Genomic DNA, 15,946 nt, shown 5'->3' on the forward strand with positions numbered 1-15,946 from the left:
CAGCCCATGGCCTCCAGAGAAATGGTGATTTTCCAATGTAAAATTCACAGTTGAGCCATCTGGAGGCTGCATTGTGGACGTGGGGGTTGAAATTGAACATGAGAGCCATCCTCTTCCACACCCATCGTATGTGTGAGAGGATATAATGGGTTTGTGCCCCAGGTGAAAGCTTAGCGGTGATGTAATGCATAGGGGGGAGTGGGCTGCACAGAGGGGGGGGGGGGCTCTCTCAGGTGGTAGTGCCCAGTTCACCATATGTCTAAGGCTGAATGCATAGTGACAGAATAACAAGTTTGGGACCCTCTGTCCACCTTGATCTCCTGGCTTCTGCAGCTTTCTCAAGTTTAATCTAGGGCATTTATCATTCACACATTAGAAATTTGTTGCATCTATCAAACTGCTTGAAAAATTTGAGGGGAATCTTCATCGGGAGAGCCTGTAATGGGGGGGCACAATTCATTTTATTACATTGACCTTTCCCCAGAGGGAGAGGAATAGGGATGACCACCAGTCTACATCAGTCTTAATTTATCTCGGAGGGGTTCAAAATAAACATGGATTAGGTCAGACAACAATGGGGGAAATGTGATGCCCAGGTATCTAATACCTGACCTATGGTCAGGTTAAATATCTGAGGATCACATTTACAAGTGAAGTCACCAGGTTGAAATAAGGTCTTGGGACTATAGGGTGTCAGAGGAAGTGCCTCTGATTTGGCTCATTCACTTTTTATCCAGATAATTTAGAAAACAGATTAATGGTTTTAAACAGGGAGGGGAGAGAGTGCCCTGGTTCTGTTACAAAAATTAAAGCATTGTCTGCATAGAGAATCAGCCTGTGACTACCACTGCCTGTTTTGACACCTGGGAAATCAGGGTCTCTGCCACTAGCCGCTGCCAGAGGCTCCAGGAGAAACACAATGTCACATCTCCTAGATTTAATCAATGTCATATTTTTTTTCTTTTTGATTGGGTGGTTGAGACCCTGGACATTCCATGTCAGTGGGTGTAAGGCCCTTCCCTGATCAGTCTGCATCATGGGATTTGTATGGCTCAAATGACTGGTGTGTATTGACAGTGTGGTGCTGAGCAACCAACAGTAAGCAAGCAGGTAATGAAAGAAAAAAAAGCAAACCTCAAAATAAACACAATCTGGGTGACTGTGAACCACCGTCACCCACAGGCACTCTGAAAGTACCAAACCCAACACATGAAGATCTTGGTCCGTGACTTTGAACAATATAACAGCCCATAAAGAGGGCAGTCATGCAGCTACAGCTATGCAGCATAAAAGTAGTGAGATAGAGCTATAATATATATAGTGTATAATAAAAACAGTACAAAGGTCATTGATGGTGAACAGTTTATAAGATAATAATCACTGAAACACAGTAGATTAGTGTGCCCCTCCCCTCATTCAGAAAAACCTGCATTAAGTGGTTACATTGAAATGCCCATTATACATGACAATATTAGGCCCTCATTAAAATACAAACAAAATACCCCTCCATTCAGAGAGAGATGGAAAAATACTGTAAGTCATAATTTAGACTGAAAAAATAAATAAAGAGGGAAGGTTGCATTACAATTTTCTTGGCCACATTACAATTACAGTGACTATAATACTAACATTATTAGGCCATTACCAATTTTGGATGAATATGCAACCTTTTAGATGATAAGTATCTATTGAGAATAATACTGCCTCCCTCCAGAGAATGAAATGAAACAAGAATATTATCTCGGTTTAAAATGCCAGTCATTTTAAAATGTATTTAATGGTGGTAAGGCTGAATCTCTTTATCCCAGTAGAATAGGCAGTGTATGCTCTACAAGTCCTTGGACAAGAGTAGTAAAATAGATTAGTTTATAAAAGTGCAAAATATGAGGCTTACTTCCATTAATGGAGCTTTTGAATGTTTCTAGTCTTGCACTTGAGGGGCTTCCCAATGACTCCATTCCTTTGTGTAATACATGTACAGGTAACCTGGACAGATCTCCTCCGGTAGAGAGCATATTTAGTCCAGTGCTTTCTTAGGGTCAGTGAACTCACATCTGCCCTCCGCCATTTTCATAGTGAGCACAGCTGGATACTGTCATGGAGACTTTGACTCGTCGCTCATGCAGCAGGTGTTTGCATTGGTTAAACACTGCCTGCTTCTTCGTGATAGGTTTGGAATAATCTGGGAAGACCATGATGCCTGTCCCAGATCACCTTTCCCGTCTTCTGTGCCACTTCAGAAATGTGTTCCCTGTCCTGGAGTCTCAGAAACTGGGCAAGGATTGCTCTAGGCGGCTGGCCATCAGGTCTGCGTCTGGCTAGGGACCGGTGCACATTTTGAGATCCCTCGGGAAGTTGATATTCAGGAGCTGGAGCTGGAAGGCTGGTGCGTCCCAACCCTCGCAACCCTCGGAATCCAACAAAGCTTAAGTTATTCCACCGGCTCCTGTTGTCCAAGTCATCCACTTTTTGCTGATTGAATGAACTTGCTCTCTTGAGTCTCAGATGTTTCCTTTCATAGCACATAGATGCTTGATATGTCCTTGGCCATCTGGTCAGTGGGGGTTTTGCTGGAGCTGGGCTCCTGGGGTAAGGGCTCGTAATCATTGTCCACTGTGTTGCTAACGTTGGCTTCAGCTGTGCTTTCTTTGTTAGCCTTGCCATGTTTGCTAGCAGTGTATTGGCGTTGTGTCGCAGGCTTTTTCTGTTGGCTGGGCATCTGGACTGTACACCTGTAGCCTATAAATCCTCCACTATAAATCATGTCACTTGAACATGTAGGAGGACAACAGCTTGTTCTTTAATTCTGTTAACTAATCTTTGATTCTTAAGGAAAATAAGAGACAGACTCCCTGGATTCCTAAGTTTGTAAGAGCAGACCCCCGGCCTGCAGAACTGACCTTTGTAACCCTCCAAGTGGGGGTTCGATCAGTGATGCTCAACAGACTCAGAAAAACCTCCTAGAAACCATTTCGATAAGGTGAATTACGACACGAACTAAAAGCATGAAATGACCCTAAAGGCCACTTGGACCGGAGGAAAACAACTCCCACCTTATAGATGGAAGACAGGCTGTTATCACCAAAGCCATAAACTAATCCACATTCGTGTATGACTATCTACTAAAGAGATATAAGACTTAGATTGTATTATCCTTTTATACTAACAGGTAACAATACTGCTCCTCTATTGACAAGAGTTAAATTCCCTTATGTGAAGAGTTAATGAATGTTTAATAACTACGTATTTGTATTTTAAGTGTTTAACTTGTGATCCATTAACTTCATAAACAATCATATTTTAGTAGTTAAATTAGACAAGTAGTTTGGTTGAAAGAATGAAGTTTCTAAAATAATAGGAATGTAAAGATAATATTTGAAGGATTTTAGTTTAAAGTTTCTTTTATTGATAAACAATAGTCACATTGAATGCTTTTATATTATGAAGAAAGTTATGTCAACTTATATTTAAATATGTTTGTGAAAGTAATCTAATCACATAAGTGTTGCCTTACTTTATTTCTTTCAGTATAGTATTAAACTTTATTTCAGAAAATGGTTTAAGATGTGTAAATAGTTTGAGAAAGTTGAACTAATGAAGGTTGTATGCTTAGACATCATGAAGTGTTAATATGAAGGTTAATGTTTGTTATTAGATGAACTGACTTATCATGAATCATGTAAATTGCTTAACTGTTTTTGAATGGTTTTACAAATATGATGCAATCTGACAGGACTGTTATTAATCAGAAATATCATGAATGCTTGGACACTATGAAATTCATTTCACCTAATTCCTTTACTTCAGGAGACGCAGGCTGCAAAGCACCAGCCACACCTAAAGCCCCTAGAACAAAGAAATTGAATATTCATCAATAATTTGGCGCAAAACCCTTTAGAACACACCCAAACTCCTCCCTCGTTTATTCTAACTTATAAAAACAGCCTCAAAGAGATTCGTCTTTGAGCTGGCCTCCAAGAACTCAAGAAAACTCTTAAGACGTCTCTTTTATTTGTTTTTCACCCAAATATATCCATATTTAACCTTTTATTGCAACAAGTTAATTTGTTTTGTTTCATTAGTAACATTAAGTCTCGTATTTCCACGTACAGTAATTTAATTCGAAGTAAACATGTACAGTATTTTATTTTGAAGTAGACGCCGCTGAAGACTTGAGCGTAGTCAGACTAAACTTTGTTCGACACTAAACTTAAATTACTACAAGCCAACCAAAAGCCTGAATCTGCAACTTAAACCCTTGAAGAAGAAAAAAGAAGAAGAAGAAGAAAAAGAAGAACGCTTGAAACTGCTCTCTGAGAGCAAGACTGCAACCCAGAAGTGAAGCCGGCCTAAAAACTCTGCCAGAGCAGCCTGAAACGGCTTGATTCTTTACCGGCATTCAACGCCTCTGCATCCACTGAGATGCGCCACAGCCCACAGCTGATAAGGAATAAGCTGCATTGAGTGTGGAGCCTCTTGACTAAGCTGCCATCTCCACTGCCTGCATCACGTGACTCAATGTCAAGGTTATTTCTTATCAAACACTTGGCATCAGAATTATTCCAATATTGTCACACTTTTCTCGCAACTTAGATGTCAACTCTGTATGTTGACCGAGAGTCTCACCACCACTGACACACCTCACTGACACTTGGCACCTAACTTCCACTTCAATTTTAATTTCAGTCAGAGTGGTCATTGTGTGAGACATACAGAGGAGACAGAGTAAAGCTCACACAGAAAGTGCTGGGAAAAAGGCCAAGTTCCCTTACCCACAATTTTGTTAACGTTGTGAAATAAAATGGTAGTTTATCTGACCACAATTTACCACTCTCTGTTTTAGATTTCAGTGAGTGAACCATCCCATTCGCCATTCTCCTTATTAAATTTTACCAAATAGCCTGATTGCCAGTATTAGGCCTGATGGAAGATTAAAATTTGATCTCTGCCACTGATAAAGCACCATGGATTTTATGAACCCAGCTAACAGTCTCATGAAGGAGGACATGTGACTATTTAAACTGTCCTGGGGATTTCCTTGTTTTATAGCCTTGTCTAGCAATAATACTGCCACGGGACACAAAAAGGATACTTTCAACATGAATGCATTTTTTCTTTTTTGCAATCAATTCTAATATAAAATGACCAGTTTAGGGCATATAGCATATTGCTACACTGTTGTGAGAAAGATGCAGACACATACTGTAGATATAAACACACACATAATGTATGTTCAGACATAACTACTGATCATATACAGTCACACACATTCACACTGTACATAACAAAACATTCTTGCAGTCAGGGATAACTCACGTGGTGAAGGCTGGATTGTACTTGGCTCCCAGGTAGTAAGAGTACAGATTGAACATGCCAATCATGAAGGCCACAAACACCATGATGAAGATGACCATGAACTTGAAGATGTCTTTGACCGTGCGTCCCAGCGAGATCTGCAGTGGGCCGAAGCTCTCGTTGGCTGGAAGGATGTAGGCGATGCGTGAGAAACTCAGCACCACAGCAATGGCATACAGGCCCTCTGAGATGATCTGGGGGTCTGACGGGCGCCACTTGTTTCTGGCTGGAGGAGGAGGAGAAAGAAAAAAGAAAGGTGGCTGAGTAAGTTGTTAATGTATTGTCAGAATAAACAACTGCAGAGTCACACCAGAGATTGTTGCGTTTGATTTCGAAGGAAACTGGTTCACATTTGACCCTGCTAGCATTTTCACACTGAATAAAATCAGATGCATCAGGTATGCACATATACAGTAGCTCTAAAATGAATATTGAAATGGCATTTATAGTCTTTCATAGCTGCCTCTGTTGAAATTAAATGGCTTCCTGATCAAAGTGAAACAATTGGCCCAAAGCTGGTTAAATATTTCTTTCTACTGTGCACAAAATTTCCTTTTATGGAAATTCGTTCATATAGCTTGAAGCTTAACACCGTTGTCAGCTTTACATTACTCTCATTCAAATTCCTGCTGAGTATTTATAGAGCAAACTTTTGGTTAGTGTTGGCAAGAAATGTTCCTCAAGAGTATAATCTTGGCTTTTAGAAACATGTGCTTTGATGGAGGAGAAGGTGCAGCAAGAAGATGGATTAAGTGAGGATGGTAAGAGGAAAGTTGGAGAGAAGAGGGAGAAGGAGGAGGGAAAGCAGCAAGTATGAGACTGGCGGACAGCAAAGAGAAGGGATAAAAGGATAGTGTGTCCAAGAAGAAGTAAGGGCAGAAACAGAGGACAAGGAGGAGGGGCAGGAAAAGAGAAGTAGAAGCAAAGGATAATTGAGTGAGATTGAAAAATGGGATACAAGAGGAATCAATAAAGCAAGACCAAAAACAGAAAAAAAAGAAAGCAAATGAAAGACAGACTCCATTTCACTGATTTGCTGTTAAACTAGAATAGCACATATCATGCACAGTATGTGCACATTTTAATGTAGATATGGAGATATATGGAGAGAAGCTTATAGGTATAATGACTGACAATGCAGTACTCTACTGTACATCTTCATCTGTTTAGTGATGTGTCATGACAGAGTCAGACCACCAGATGACAGCACTGATGAAGGTTCTCTTAGTAGGCCACTAAGAAGTGTACAGACCAATAGCCTGCAGCCTGAAGCAAGTTTATATGTTGTGTGATCTTCATGTTTTTCTGAAATGTATTATATTCTGACTGCATATTTCCTAGAAAGGTTGAGTAGAGGAGGTAGGTTTTAGTAAATGTCTGAGTTGGGTTTTGAATCTACAGTATACCCCCCTCCTGTTATTCTAAGATGAAATATATTGTACATTTTTTAATTTACAAACAATTGTTGGCTATGTTCGCTGTGTCTGTGGAATGTATGCATGCTTGCATATACTGTGTATCTGTGCTTGCTTACTTATGAGTATACAGCATTCATTTAAACTGGTGAATACGTATATGTATGCATGTATTTGTGTTTATGCACAGTATGTAAAGCATAAACAATAAACAATATAACAATAAACAACAGTATCAAACAGGAGGATGTGTGCACAACTATGTACAGTACCAGTCAATAGTTTGGACAGGTTCTCTCATTCAAGTGAATGGGAAGGTGTGTCCAAACTTTTGACTGGTACTGTATGTGTATCTTATGTCCATGCACAAATAACATTTTTATCTAGATGACAAATACTTTCCCATCTTCTAATGATGTTATTTGTTATTCATGTTCTTAAGATGAATTTTTTTCGACATTTTGGCCTTTATTTATTCATGACATTTTTACACACATACACATCTGATTTGCTACTCCTTATCAGTGAACAGCAGAACAACAATGACTCAAGTACCTCATGGAAGCATTTTACATTTTATCATGTGCTATCAAACTGGCCTCTTCTGGGAAAATTTGTCCAATAGAAAAGACGTGAGGCAGTTTAACATTTTGTGCAGCAGAAACAAACAATATTTTCAGATTAAACATCAGAAGAATGGAATAGTTATCATGAACAGCGATATCCACAATGGCTATACGAGCAAAAAAAAGAGTTTAACGTGCAGGAACTCAGACTGCCCAAGTAATTTGTGGAAAAGAAAACACTAAAGTACTGTAATGAGTAAACAAAACAAACATGGAACTCTTAGATATCTTCAAAACTTTTTATTAAAGGTAATAACAATAATTATAGATTCATATTTTTGGAGTAACTGCTTACCGAATGTAAAGTAGGCCACTTCATCAGGCAGTGAGGCGTTGCTGAGGTCTTCATCTGGTACGTGCATGTCAACATACTGCTGTGCTTTGGATGCCTTGAGGAATGCCATGAAGCGTGCTGTGAAGGATGCCACAAAGATGGACAGCATGCCGAAGTCCAGAACATTCCAGAGGTGCATGATGTACTCTCTGGGCCCGTCAGTCCAGATCTCCTTACATTCTGACCAAATCATACCTAAAGAAGGACACACACACACACACACACACACACACACACACATAAACACATAGTATATGATATATTATTGAAATGTGGGAAATAAGATGAATATAAATATACATAAATAAAGAGGCTCTCACAGGAACTTACAGATGCAAGCATAAACCTAAACATGCACGTTAAACAGATAATAGATAAGCTTATAATTTATTCTGAACCACTCACAAATTCCCATTTATGGCTCAGGTGTATACAAACACACAAACACGTACACACTCAGTGAAAATCCTAATCCCTCCAACGCAACCATTCTGTCATTCTCTATTTGGAGCCAAAACAAGAAGAAAATTGCTTACTGAAAAGATGCACTGATCAGTATCATCTCTATAACAATTACTGGGCCTTCAAAGCATGCTGCTGGAATTACAATGACCCTACCTAAACCACCAGTCACTGCACACATACGCGGACACACACTCACATGAGCACCTGCTGCCAAAAATTACCACTCATGGGAAAAGAATGGTGCCATTACAAGCAAACAAATAAAAATAGAGCCATATGTGCACAAACACACACAAACTACACACACGATGTTTTTATGTGTGTTTGTCTAGAATCTAGATGAAAGAAAGAACATCAGCAGATGGGCCGCAGCTGAGGTCTGACAGAAATTGCTTTTGCCTCTGTTGAGTTTGTCTTTCTGTCACTTTCTTCTATCTCCCTGTTTCTTCACGCCTGCCTTCTTGCATGCCAAACACTCCACCCTTTGTTTTACTTTCATCCATCCCTGCCCACCGTTACCATCTTTCCTGTATTGCTTTCTCACTATCCCCCCCTCTAATGTTTCCTCAGCGCCACTGCTCAGGTCAACCTCCAAATTTCCCTCCAGCTTATCGTTAGGACTCAGCATGGCCACCGCTCATGCTGCATCCAACCAAGAAACTTCTATTTGATCTTTGGAAGATAAAAGAGAATGACTTGTTTTGCCATAACATTGGCTTTAATCCACTTGGTTGGTACGGAGCTGCATTAGTCTTTAATTCTACCTCATATCAAAGTTTGTTCACTAAGTCTTCCAGGAACTTCACTTGTTTAAACCTTAGTACTAAAAAACCTTAATACTACTGGATTAGCATCAAAAACTTATAAAACCTTGGTAAAAACATTGCCCGCTCTTCCTGCTTGCATGTTGATAAAGTGCATTCATATTGATTCAAATAAAAAATGAAAAGAAAATCCACTAGAAAAGATTAGACTAGACTTAAAGTCAATGAAAATGCATCAAAGTAGTGTGTTAAATGATGTAGAATCTGCCTTGACAGCGACTATTAAACATTTATTCGTATATTAACTGGCTGTAACTGAGCAGATTTCCAAACACTTCCACAGTGTGTGTGCGCCATGTGTGAGACAGGTCGACTCACCCAACACCCACTTCATGATCAACATCTCTGTCCAAGAGAACTGGGTGGTCTTGACCCTGAACACCTGTCGCGGGTGGTCTGTGATGGTCTCATTGGGCAGGTTCTTGACGCCTTCGAAGCGGTCAGAGGCATTGACAACCAGCAGACCCAGGAAGATGGTGAAGGAGACAGCGTGAGCAACAAACTTCATGAAAGGGCTTCGCAGGATCTGACCGAGCTGGAAGTAGAAGGATTGAAGAAATAATAGGAATGTTGGATTATGTATCTATGGTTTACAAATGCGACACTACATAGGGAACAATTGATGAGTGAAAGTTAAAAAAAAGGCTCCAATCTAACAAATAAAAAGTTAGACATTTTCACTAGTCATTTATGGATATTTGATACTATGTAGAAAGTGACAAAAAGCAACTGTGAAACTGCAGGGAAATAAAGCATCTGTTTTTGTTTTCTGAGATAACTCTTGATAACTCGAGTTTCTGAGATTTTGGTCCTTGGAGATGAAAATATGAAAAGCACCACTACCCAACCGTCTTTGCAGACAAACAGCAGCTGTTGCATTTCATGGGTAAGCTTAACCACTGATCACTTTCACAGCAACATAATGCCAGCGTAACTAGATGCCAGACAATCAACAGAGTTTGTAGAAATACACCATATGGGGAGAACCCTGTGCAAGGTGATGCTGCCCAAGGAGCTTAAAAAATGCCATCACACAGAGGGACGTTCTTATAATTGCACAAAAATATGCCAAGACACACAAATGCACACACACATAAACACACATGCACACTTCCAACCCCATACAGATATTTGAGATCCCAACATTTGCCACTCTCTAAACCTGCTGTGTTCAATATTAACTACCCACAGGATATCTCTACTCACTGCATGCACAGTAACACATTAGATCCAATAGCTCTTCCCATGCCACACACACTACTAAACCATGTGGGAAGAGGTTGTCTGGTGAATCTTAACCCTGCAAAACCTCCTCTAAACCTCCCCCTGCCACTGGGACAGCTCTGCCTGCATTCATTTCTCTGCACTGATAAGGCTGATCCATTTCACCCCTCAGCTTAAATGAGATGGTCATCCTAGATCAAGCGTACTACTGTGTGAGGACTGCAAACCCCATGGGTTTCTATTTTATCAGTGTGATGGTGACAAGAGTTGATCTTCTCTCTTCCAACAAAATGGTGGCTGGTGGCTGCTTGCAGCTGGCGCATGCAGACAAAATAAAATGGGTTTTGGTGTGAAATGGAAATCACTGAAGGCCAGAATGGAGCTGCTGTATGCTCTATTATTCTCTAATATTTTTCATCTGGGAGAATCAAGCCTGAAGTACAATGTGTGAGGGCAGGCATCGACTGAAAATGATCATATATCTACAGAAAGTATGAGCAAATACTTTTTGTGCTCATTAAACTGTACTCTATGTACACCATTTAAATGATTGGATTTTGGAGGGACTCTTACAAATGTGTACATTTTAGAGTTTCTGTACACACTGTTCCTTCTCTACACTTCTTCCTCTCTAGCTCACACACAGATACACAATCCCATTTAAAGATATAGATTATTTAATTAATAAGCCTCCTATGTGACTACAATTGCAGCAACAACTCTACCCCCACCAAGACTTTGCTTTTAAGTCTAATATTTTGTAGTTGATACCATTTTTGCATCCTTTGTGAGAGAGGTTACGATACCATGGGACAATTAAATGATGCCCAGTCATTCCATCGATGATTAATGGATTGTGACCCTGTCCTGTGTGTATCGATTGGGCTTTTTTTTCATGCGGTGACCTGAGTTTGAATCCCCCAAGAGACTACGGAGTAAAGATGAAGAAAAGGGATGCAGGAGGAGGAGAACCTTGAGATGTAAATAAGATAATCAAAAACCCAAACACTGGGGTCAGAGCTTGCATGCAAAGTGATATTAGAGCAAATTAAATGGATGACAGACTGCAGGAAAGTAATTAAAGAAAAAATGATTAGCTAATATGGGAGTGTGGGAGCAACATATGGCATTTATAAATGTCGGCATATCATTGTCAAATTGATTGTGATAGCTAGTGTAATTACCATAAATAAAAATCCTCTATTTTGTGCCAGTAGGATTGCTGGTGTGTCTCAAAAGCACTATATTTACCATCATTTCTGTATGATGTACTTGGTATGTATAGTTGTCTTCCCTCAAACATATCTGCAATTTCACTGTGCATTTGAACAGGGGAATAAACAGCAAGTATTATATTAAACAAATATGGATGCATATTTACTCTCTATCAATGTGCTAACATACAAAGGAAGTTGAGTAGTAATTTCTAGAGGTTGCATTGGCCTGATTTTGAAGGAAATTGTGTTAGTTAACTATTAAAAATGTTGAATCACTAATTAATGCAGCAATAGTTCATCAACAATAAACTGCTACAAGCAGAGCCTACTGGGGGAAGCTGTATGCTGTTATGTATATCTTTAATCAAACATAGGGAGTCTTGTTCCTTGACTAAGGCATGAAGTTTGCCCCAGCAGGACAATAACCTGATGGCAATTCCTTTTCTATCGCTTTTTTCTTTTATGCCACGTTTCATCTCTTTCCTGTCACTCAGGGAAGGCTGAAACTATTCCTGTGTGCACCAACAAATACATGCTCCATCACTAAAGTTCAAGTTTTCCTCCCATTTTTCACCCTCTTCAACCAATAAGAAAGATTCTATATCTAAATAAACATCTGTTTTTCATCACTTCCAAAGAATATCTCATATTTTTATCTTGAAGGAAATTTCTTAAGTAATTATATCCATGTTTACTGTCTGACTTACATAAGATTTATTTTTGAGCAACAAAAATAACAATATCTTCTTCATCTATTCTGGCTGATATGAAATGTAATATGGTTTGGGGTTCTGATATCCGTGTTTTTTTGTGGTGTCGTAAATGAAGAGTATTATGAGCTGTGAGAGATGAGCAGTTGATGAGATGAGGCGAATAAAATTGAGTGATTAGCTCCAGGTGTAGGTGGGTACTGGGTACACTACACACAATCAACCAAAACACATCAAAGCTTTCTCACTGCAACTGTATTTCTTTGATTCCTTCTGTCTTTATTTCACTATCAAATCCATTTAATATAACTTTATGTCTCTATTGAGCTGCCATCACATTGTTATTAAGCATGCCTAAACATCCATTTTATCCCTCAGTTATTAGTTTACTTATTTTTAATATCCCACCCTCTGTAGTTTTGCCTTTTCAACATCTTAAATGTCTATTTTTAGTATTTAACTGATCTTTAAAACTCACTTGTTACATAATAATAATACATTACAAGGTGCCTTGTGTCCTATAATAATTTATTATTTTTACTCGCTGCTACCTCTGTACTGCTCTCTCAGCTGTGTCAGAAAATGACAGACTGTGACACGCAGGCTCATTGGTTGGTTGATTCGTAATTAAATATAATCATAAACGCATGCACGTGCATACATGTGCATGCAAAAACACACACTCGCACACACATTAACATGCACAGGTGTTTTCGTGACACAGTGAGATTAGAAGCAGCTAGTGTCTCATGATTGAATCCATGTCTCTCTCGCTGAGATGCTGCTCTGCTCTCCATCCTCTCACACACACTTGACATCAGCCGTTCTCTCTTTCTACAAAATGACTAATTCATCAGTCACACCTAAAATCAACCACTCAAAGGTCCTCAACATGGTATCTGAAGCTTAGCACACACACACCAACACACACACACACACACACACACACACACGCACGCACACACCACTTGATGATGAGGTAGAGGATTATCCATGTTGATGAGCAGATTTACATAACTGCTAGCTCAGCTCCTGTGTGTGTGTGTGTGTGTGTGTGTGTGTGTGTGTGTGTGTGTGTGTAGGGGGGGGTCTGTCATATTGTGTCACTTTACAGATTATAATTTGGTTGATGGAGTATTAACAAAATGTTATAGAGTGCCTCAAGACCCTATAAGCAAATAGTGATTATTCAGAGCTCTTTAGATCTAAAATCTGTAATGTTTTTAGCCACACTAGTCATTTGGTCTGTCCAACACTTTGTCCTTGACATCTTGCATGCACTTTGACTATGATGAAGATACAGTAATGTAGTAGTGTTGAAACGGTTTTTTTTGCACAACTAAACACTGTGAATTAATTGGTGTGCTCCAGTCCCTATTGTTCTCTGGAAGTTTGCTGTCCTTGAACTGAGAAGCACCTGATTTAGCTGCATTTTGCTGGAAGATGTGCAGACAACTCTGTTTCAACAAGATATCTAGACATCTATTGGGTGGGCTACCATTAAATTTGGCACAGACATTCATGGTCATCAGAGAATGAATCCTAATGACTTTGGTGATGCTTGACTTTTCCCAACCAACAGGTCAATATTTCCATTTGTCCAGCAATGCACAACAGAAGTCAAGAGCAGGAGCTCCAGCACTTGTAAAGTATAGCTTTAACATCAATAAGCATGTTAGTATGCTGATGTACCTGAATGGGAAGGACAAAGTAAAGCTTATACTCTAAGCCTAAGATATCCTCTTCTCATGGCAGGGATCCACTCTCCATTTCTCATCAATCCAACAGTTTTTTTCCTACTATGTAATGAGCATTAGAGTCTTAAGATAGGCTGCTCGTGTGGCTTTAGACATTTGATATTGTTGCAACAGCAACATTCAGAGTGTTATGAAAACAATACATTGAACAAGATTAATGAAAAAAATGAGAACAGTCCTTTTAGAAGTCATATTATATAGTAATTTCTTTGACTTTGTGTATGTGTGTTTTTGTGTTGAGGGCTACTCAGGTTTTGGTCAAAGGTGATGGAGGAGCAGAGAGGTGGAGGTCAGGGAACAAAGTGGAGTTTGAAGAGAATAATTGTGTGTTGTGTGTGTTCTTGTGTGTTCATACCTTGCTACATGGCATGATCCAGTAGGCGATAGCCAAGAAGGGCAGGCCGACGGTGACCCCCAGCACTGTCCAGCACTTTACCCCGACAGACTGCTGCCTCAGACCAGGAAGGTTCTCGTACCAGATAGTTAGCAGTTGCTGCTGACAGTTAGGATGGGCAACAAACTGCAGAGAGAAGGGAACAAGAGAATCAGACAAATGGAGAATAAAGGGAGAGGAGATGGGGACAGAGAGCAACAAAGATGAGTGAGGAGAAAGAAAGAGAAGGGAAGACGAGAGTGAGAGGGCAGCAATTAGCGGCAGCCATCAATAAAGGCACTTTCAGAGAAGCAATAATGATTTGCTTTACTCAGCCTAAGACATTCAGAAATATTTCTGACACCATAGAGTGGTCTCAGCAGCAGAACATTTAGCAAACAATGTGCCACTATATCTCTGGCAGCTACACTGAAATAGCCCAGTGTTCACAAAAAAGGAAGAGGGTGGCTTATTTAACAAGCTTTCAAGGTTCAATACTGACCAGTACTGACCAGACCAATACTGTGCATAAAAATCTGACCTAACAAACTGTCTTGGAGTCTTTTTACTGAATGCTCTAAATACAACATTTAAATACATTTGTAGTATTTCAACTTTTATTAGAGCAATAAAGAGCAAACTGACATTTATTTCTTCTATTTTTGTTGCTCTTTTGGTCCAAAAAATCTTCAGGTTTCTTATAGTAATATCTTTATTATAATAGTATGCACGGAACATATTGTACTTTTATGAATTATTGCAAGAGTGTAAAATTAATCTATAGTCCAAGAACATGCTGTGTTCATGTCGAGGGCTCCTGATTCTTCACTTTATGCAAATATTCAAGGTACTGTATCCCCAGCTGAGTGTGCAGGCTACTATTCTATTGAGAGCAGGTCTTTTGTGTGCTCATTACAATCAAAATATATTATTCACAACACGTTTGCAGTCATGGCTGCCACTTGGCTTAATTTGGAAATAAAAAATGCCAACAGCCAGGTTGGGAAATCAATTTAATATACAATATGCAAAAGAGAGCAGGCTGCAAATATGAGTGTGAGTGAATGTTAACATTCATTACTGAAGCATGTTTGCTTTATGAGACAAGGCTTGCCTGGTATTTCAGCATCTGTTGATGACTTTACTCTAAGAGAGGAAGTGATAAATGAAAACCACTACTGGTCTGGTGAGGCTACACAGGAGACAAGGGATGAGGATGGAGATGATGGATGTTTTTGTTCCAGCTGGAGGAAGGATGTGGACAACAGAGGAATCGATGCTCAGTAGGCAATCAACTAGTGTAAGAATCGAACTCTGTGTTTGTGTGTTGCTTTTCTCTTTAAATCCATGATTTGAGCAACAGGTCACCTCTGCTCCAATCTGCCCTCTCTTCCTTGATTTTCAGTTACATCAATCATTTCCACCCCTTAACCAATCAGCCTCACTCATCACATTTAGAGAGCATTTATCTGAGCTGACAATTGATATCTTCCCATCTATCGATTGAAACAGACATACACAATGTGCATATGTTCACTATCATTTTTACATTGGGAGGGAAACCAAGCACAACCATACACACCCCTCCCACACACATAACTGTAGTTAACATAGTTTCCTACTGGTGTCCAGTGACCAGTTTATCA

General features: G+C 39.5%; 1 protein-coding gene across 18 annotated transcripts in view; it reads right to left on the bottom strand.

The window, feature by feature from the left end:
* The window catches only part of LOC121901266 (short transient receptor potential channel 7), a 63,817-nt gene that overhangs the window by 21,160 nt on the left and 26,711 nt on the right, over positions 1 to 15,946 (bottom strand). For all 18 annotated transcript variants that reach the window (XM_042417954.1, XM_042417949.1, XM_042417951.1 and 15 more), the window contains 4 exons: positions 14,283 to 14,447; positions 9,338 to 9,554; positions 7,692 to 7,925; positions 5,317 to 5,581 (listed from right to left, as the gene is read on the bottom strand). In XM_042417954.1, coding sequence (XP_042273888.1) covers positions 5,317 to 5,581; positions 7,692 to 7,925; positions 9,338 to 9,554; positions 14,283 to 14,447 — 881 coding nt within the window. The remainder of the gene's footprint in view (positions 1 to 5,316; positions 5,582 to 7,691; positions 7,926 to 9,337; positions 9,555 to 14,282; positions 14,448 to 15,946) is intronic.

The sequence above is a fragment of the Thunnus maccoyii genome, chromosome 8, assembly GCF_910596095.1.
Source record: "Thunnus maccoyii chromosome 8, fThuMac1.1, whole genome shotgun sequence".
Taxonomy (NCBI): Eukaryota; Metazoa; Chordata; class Actinopteri; order Scombriformes; family Scombridae; genus Thunnus; species Thunnus maccoyii.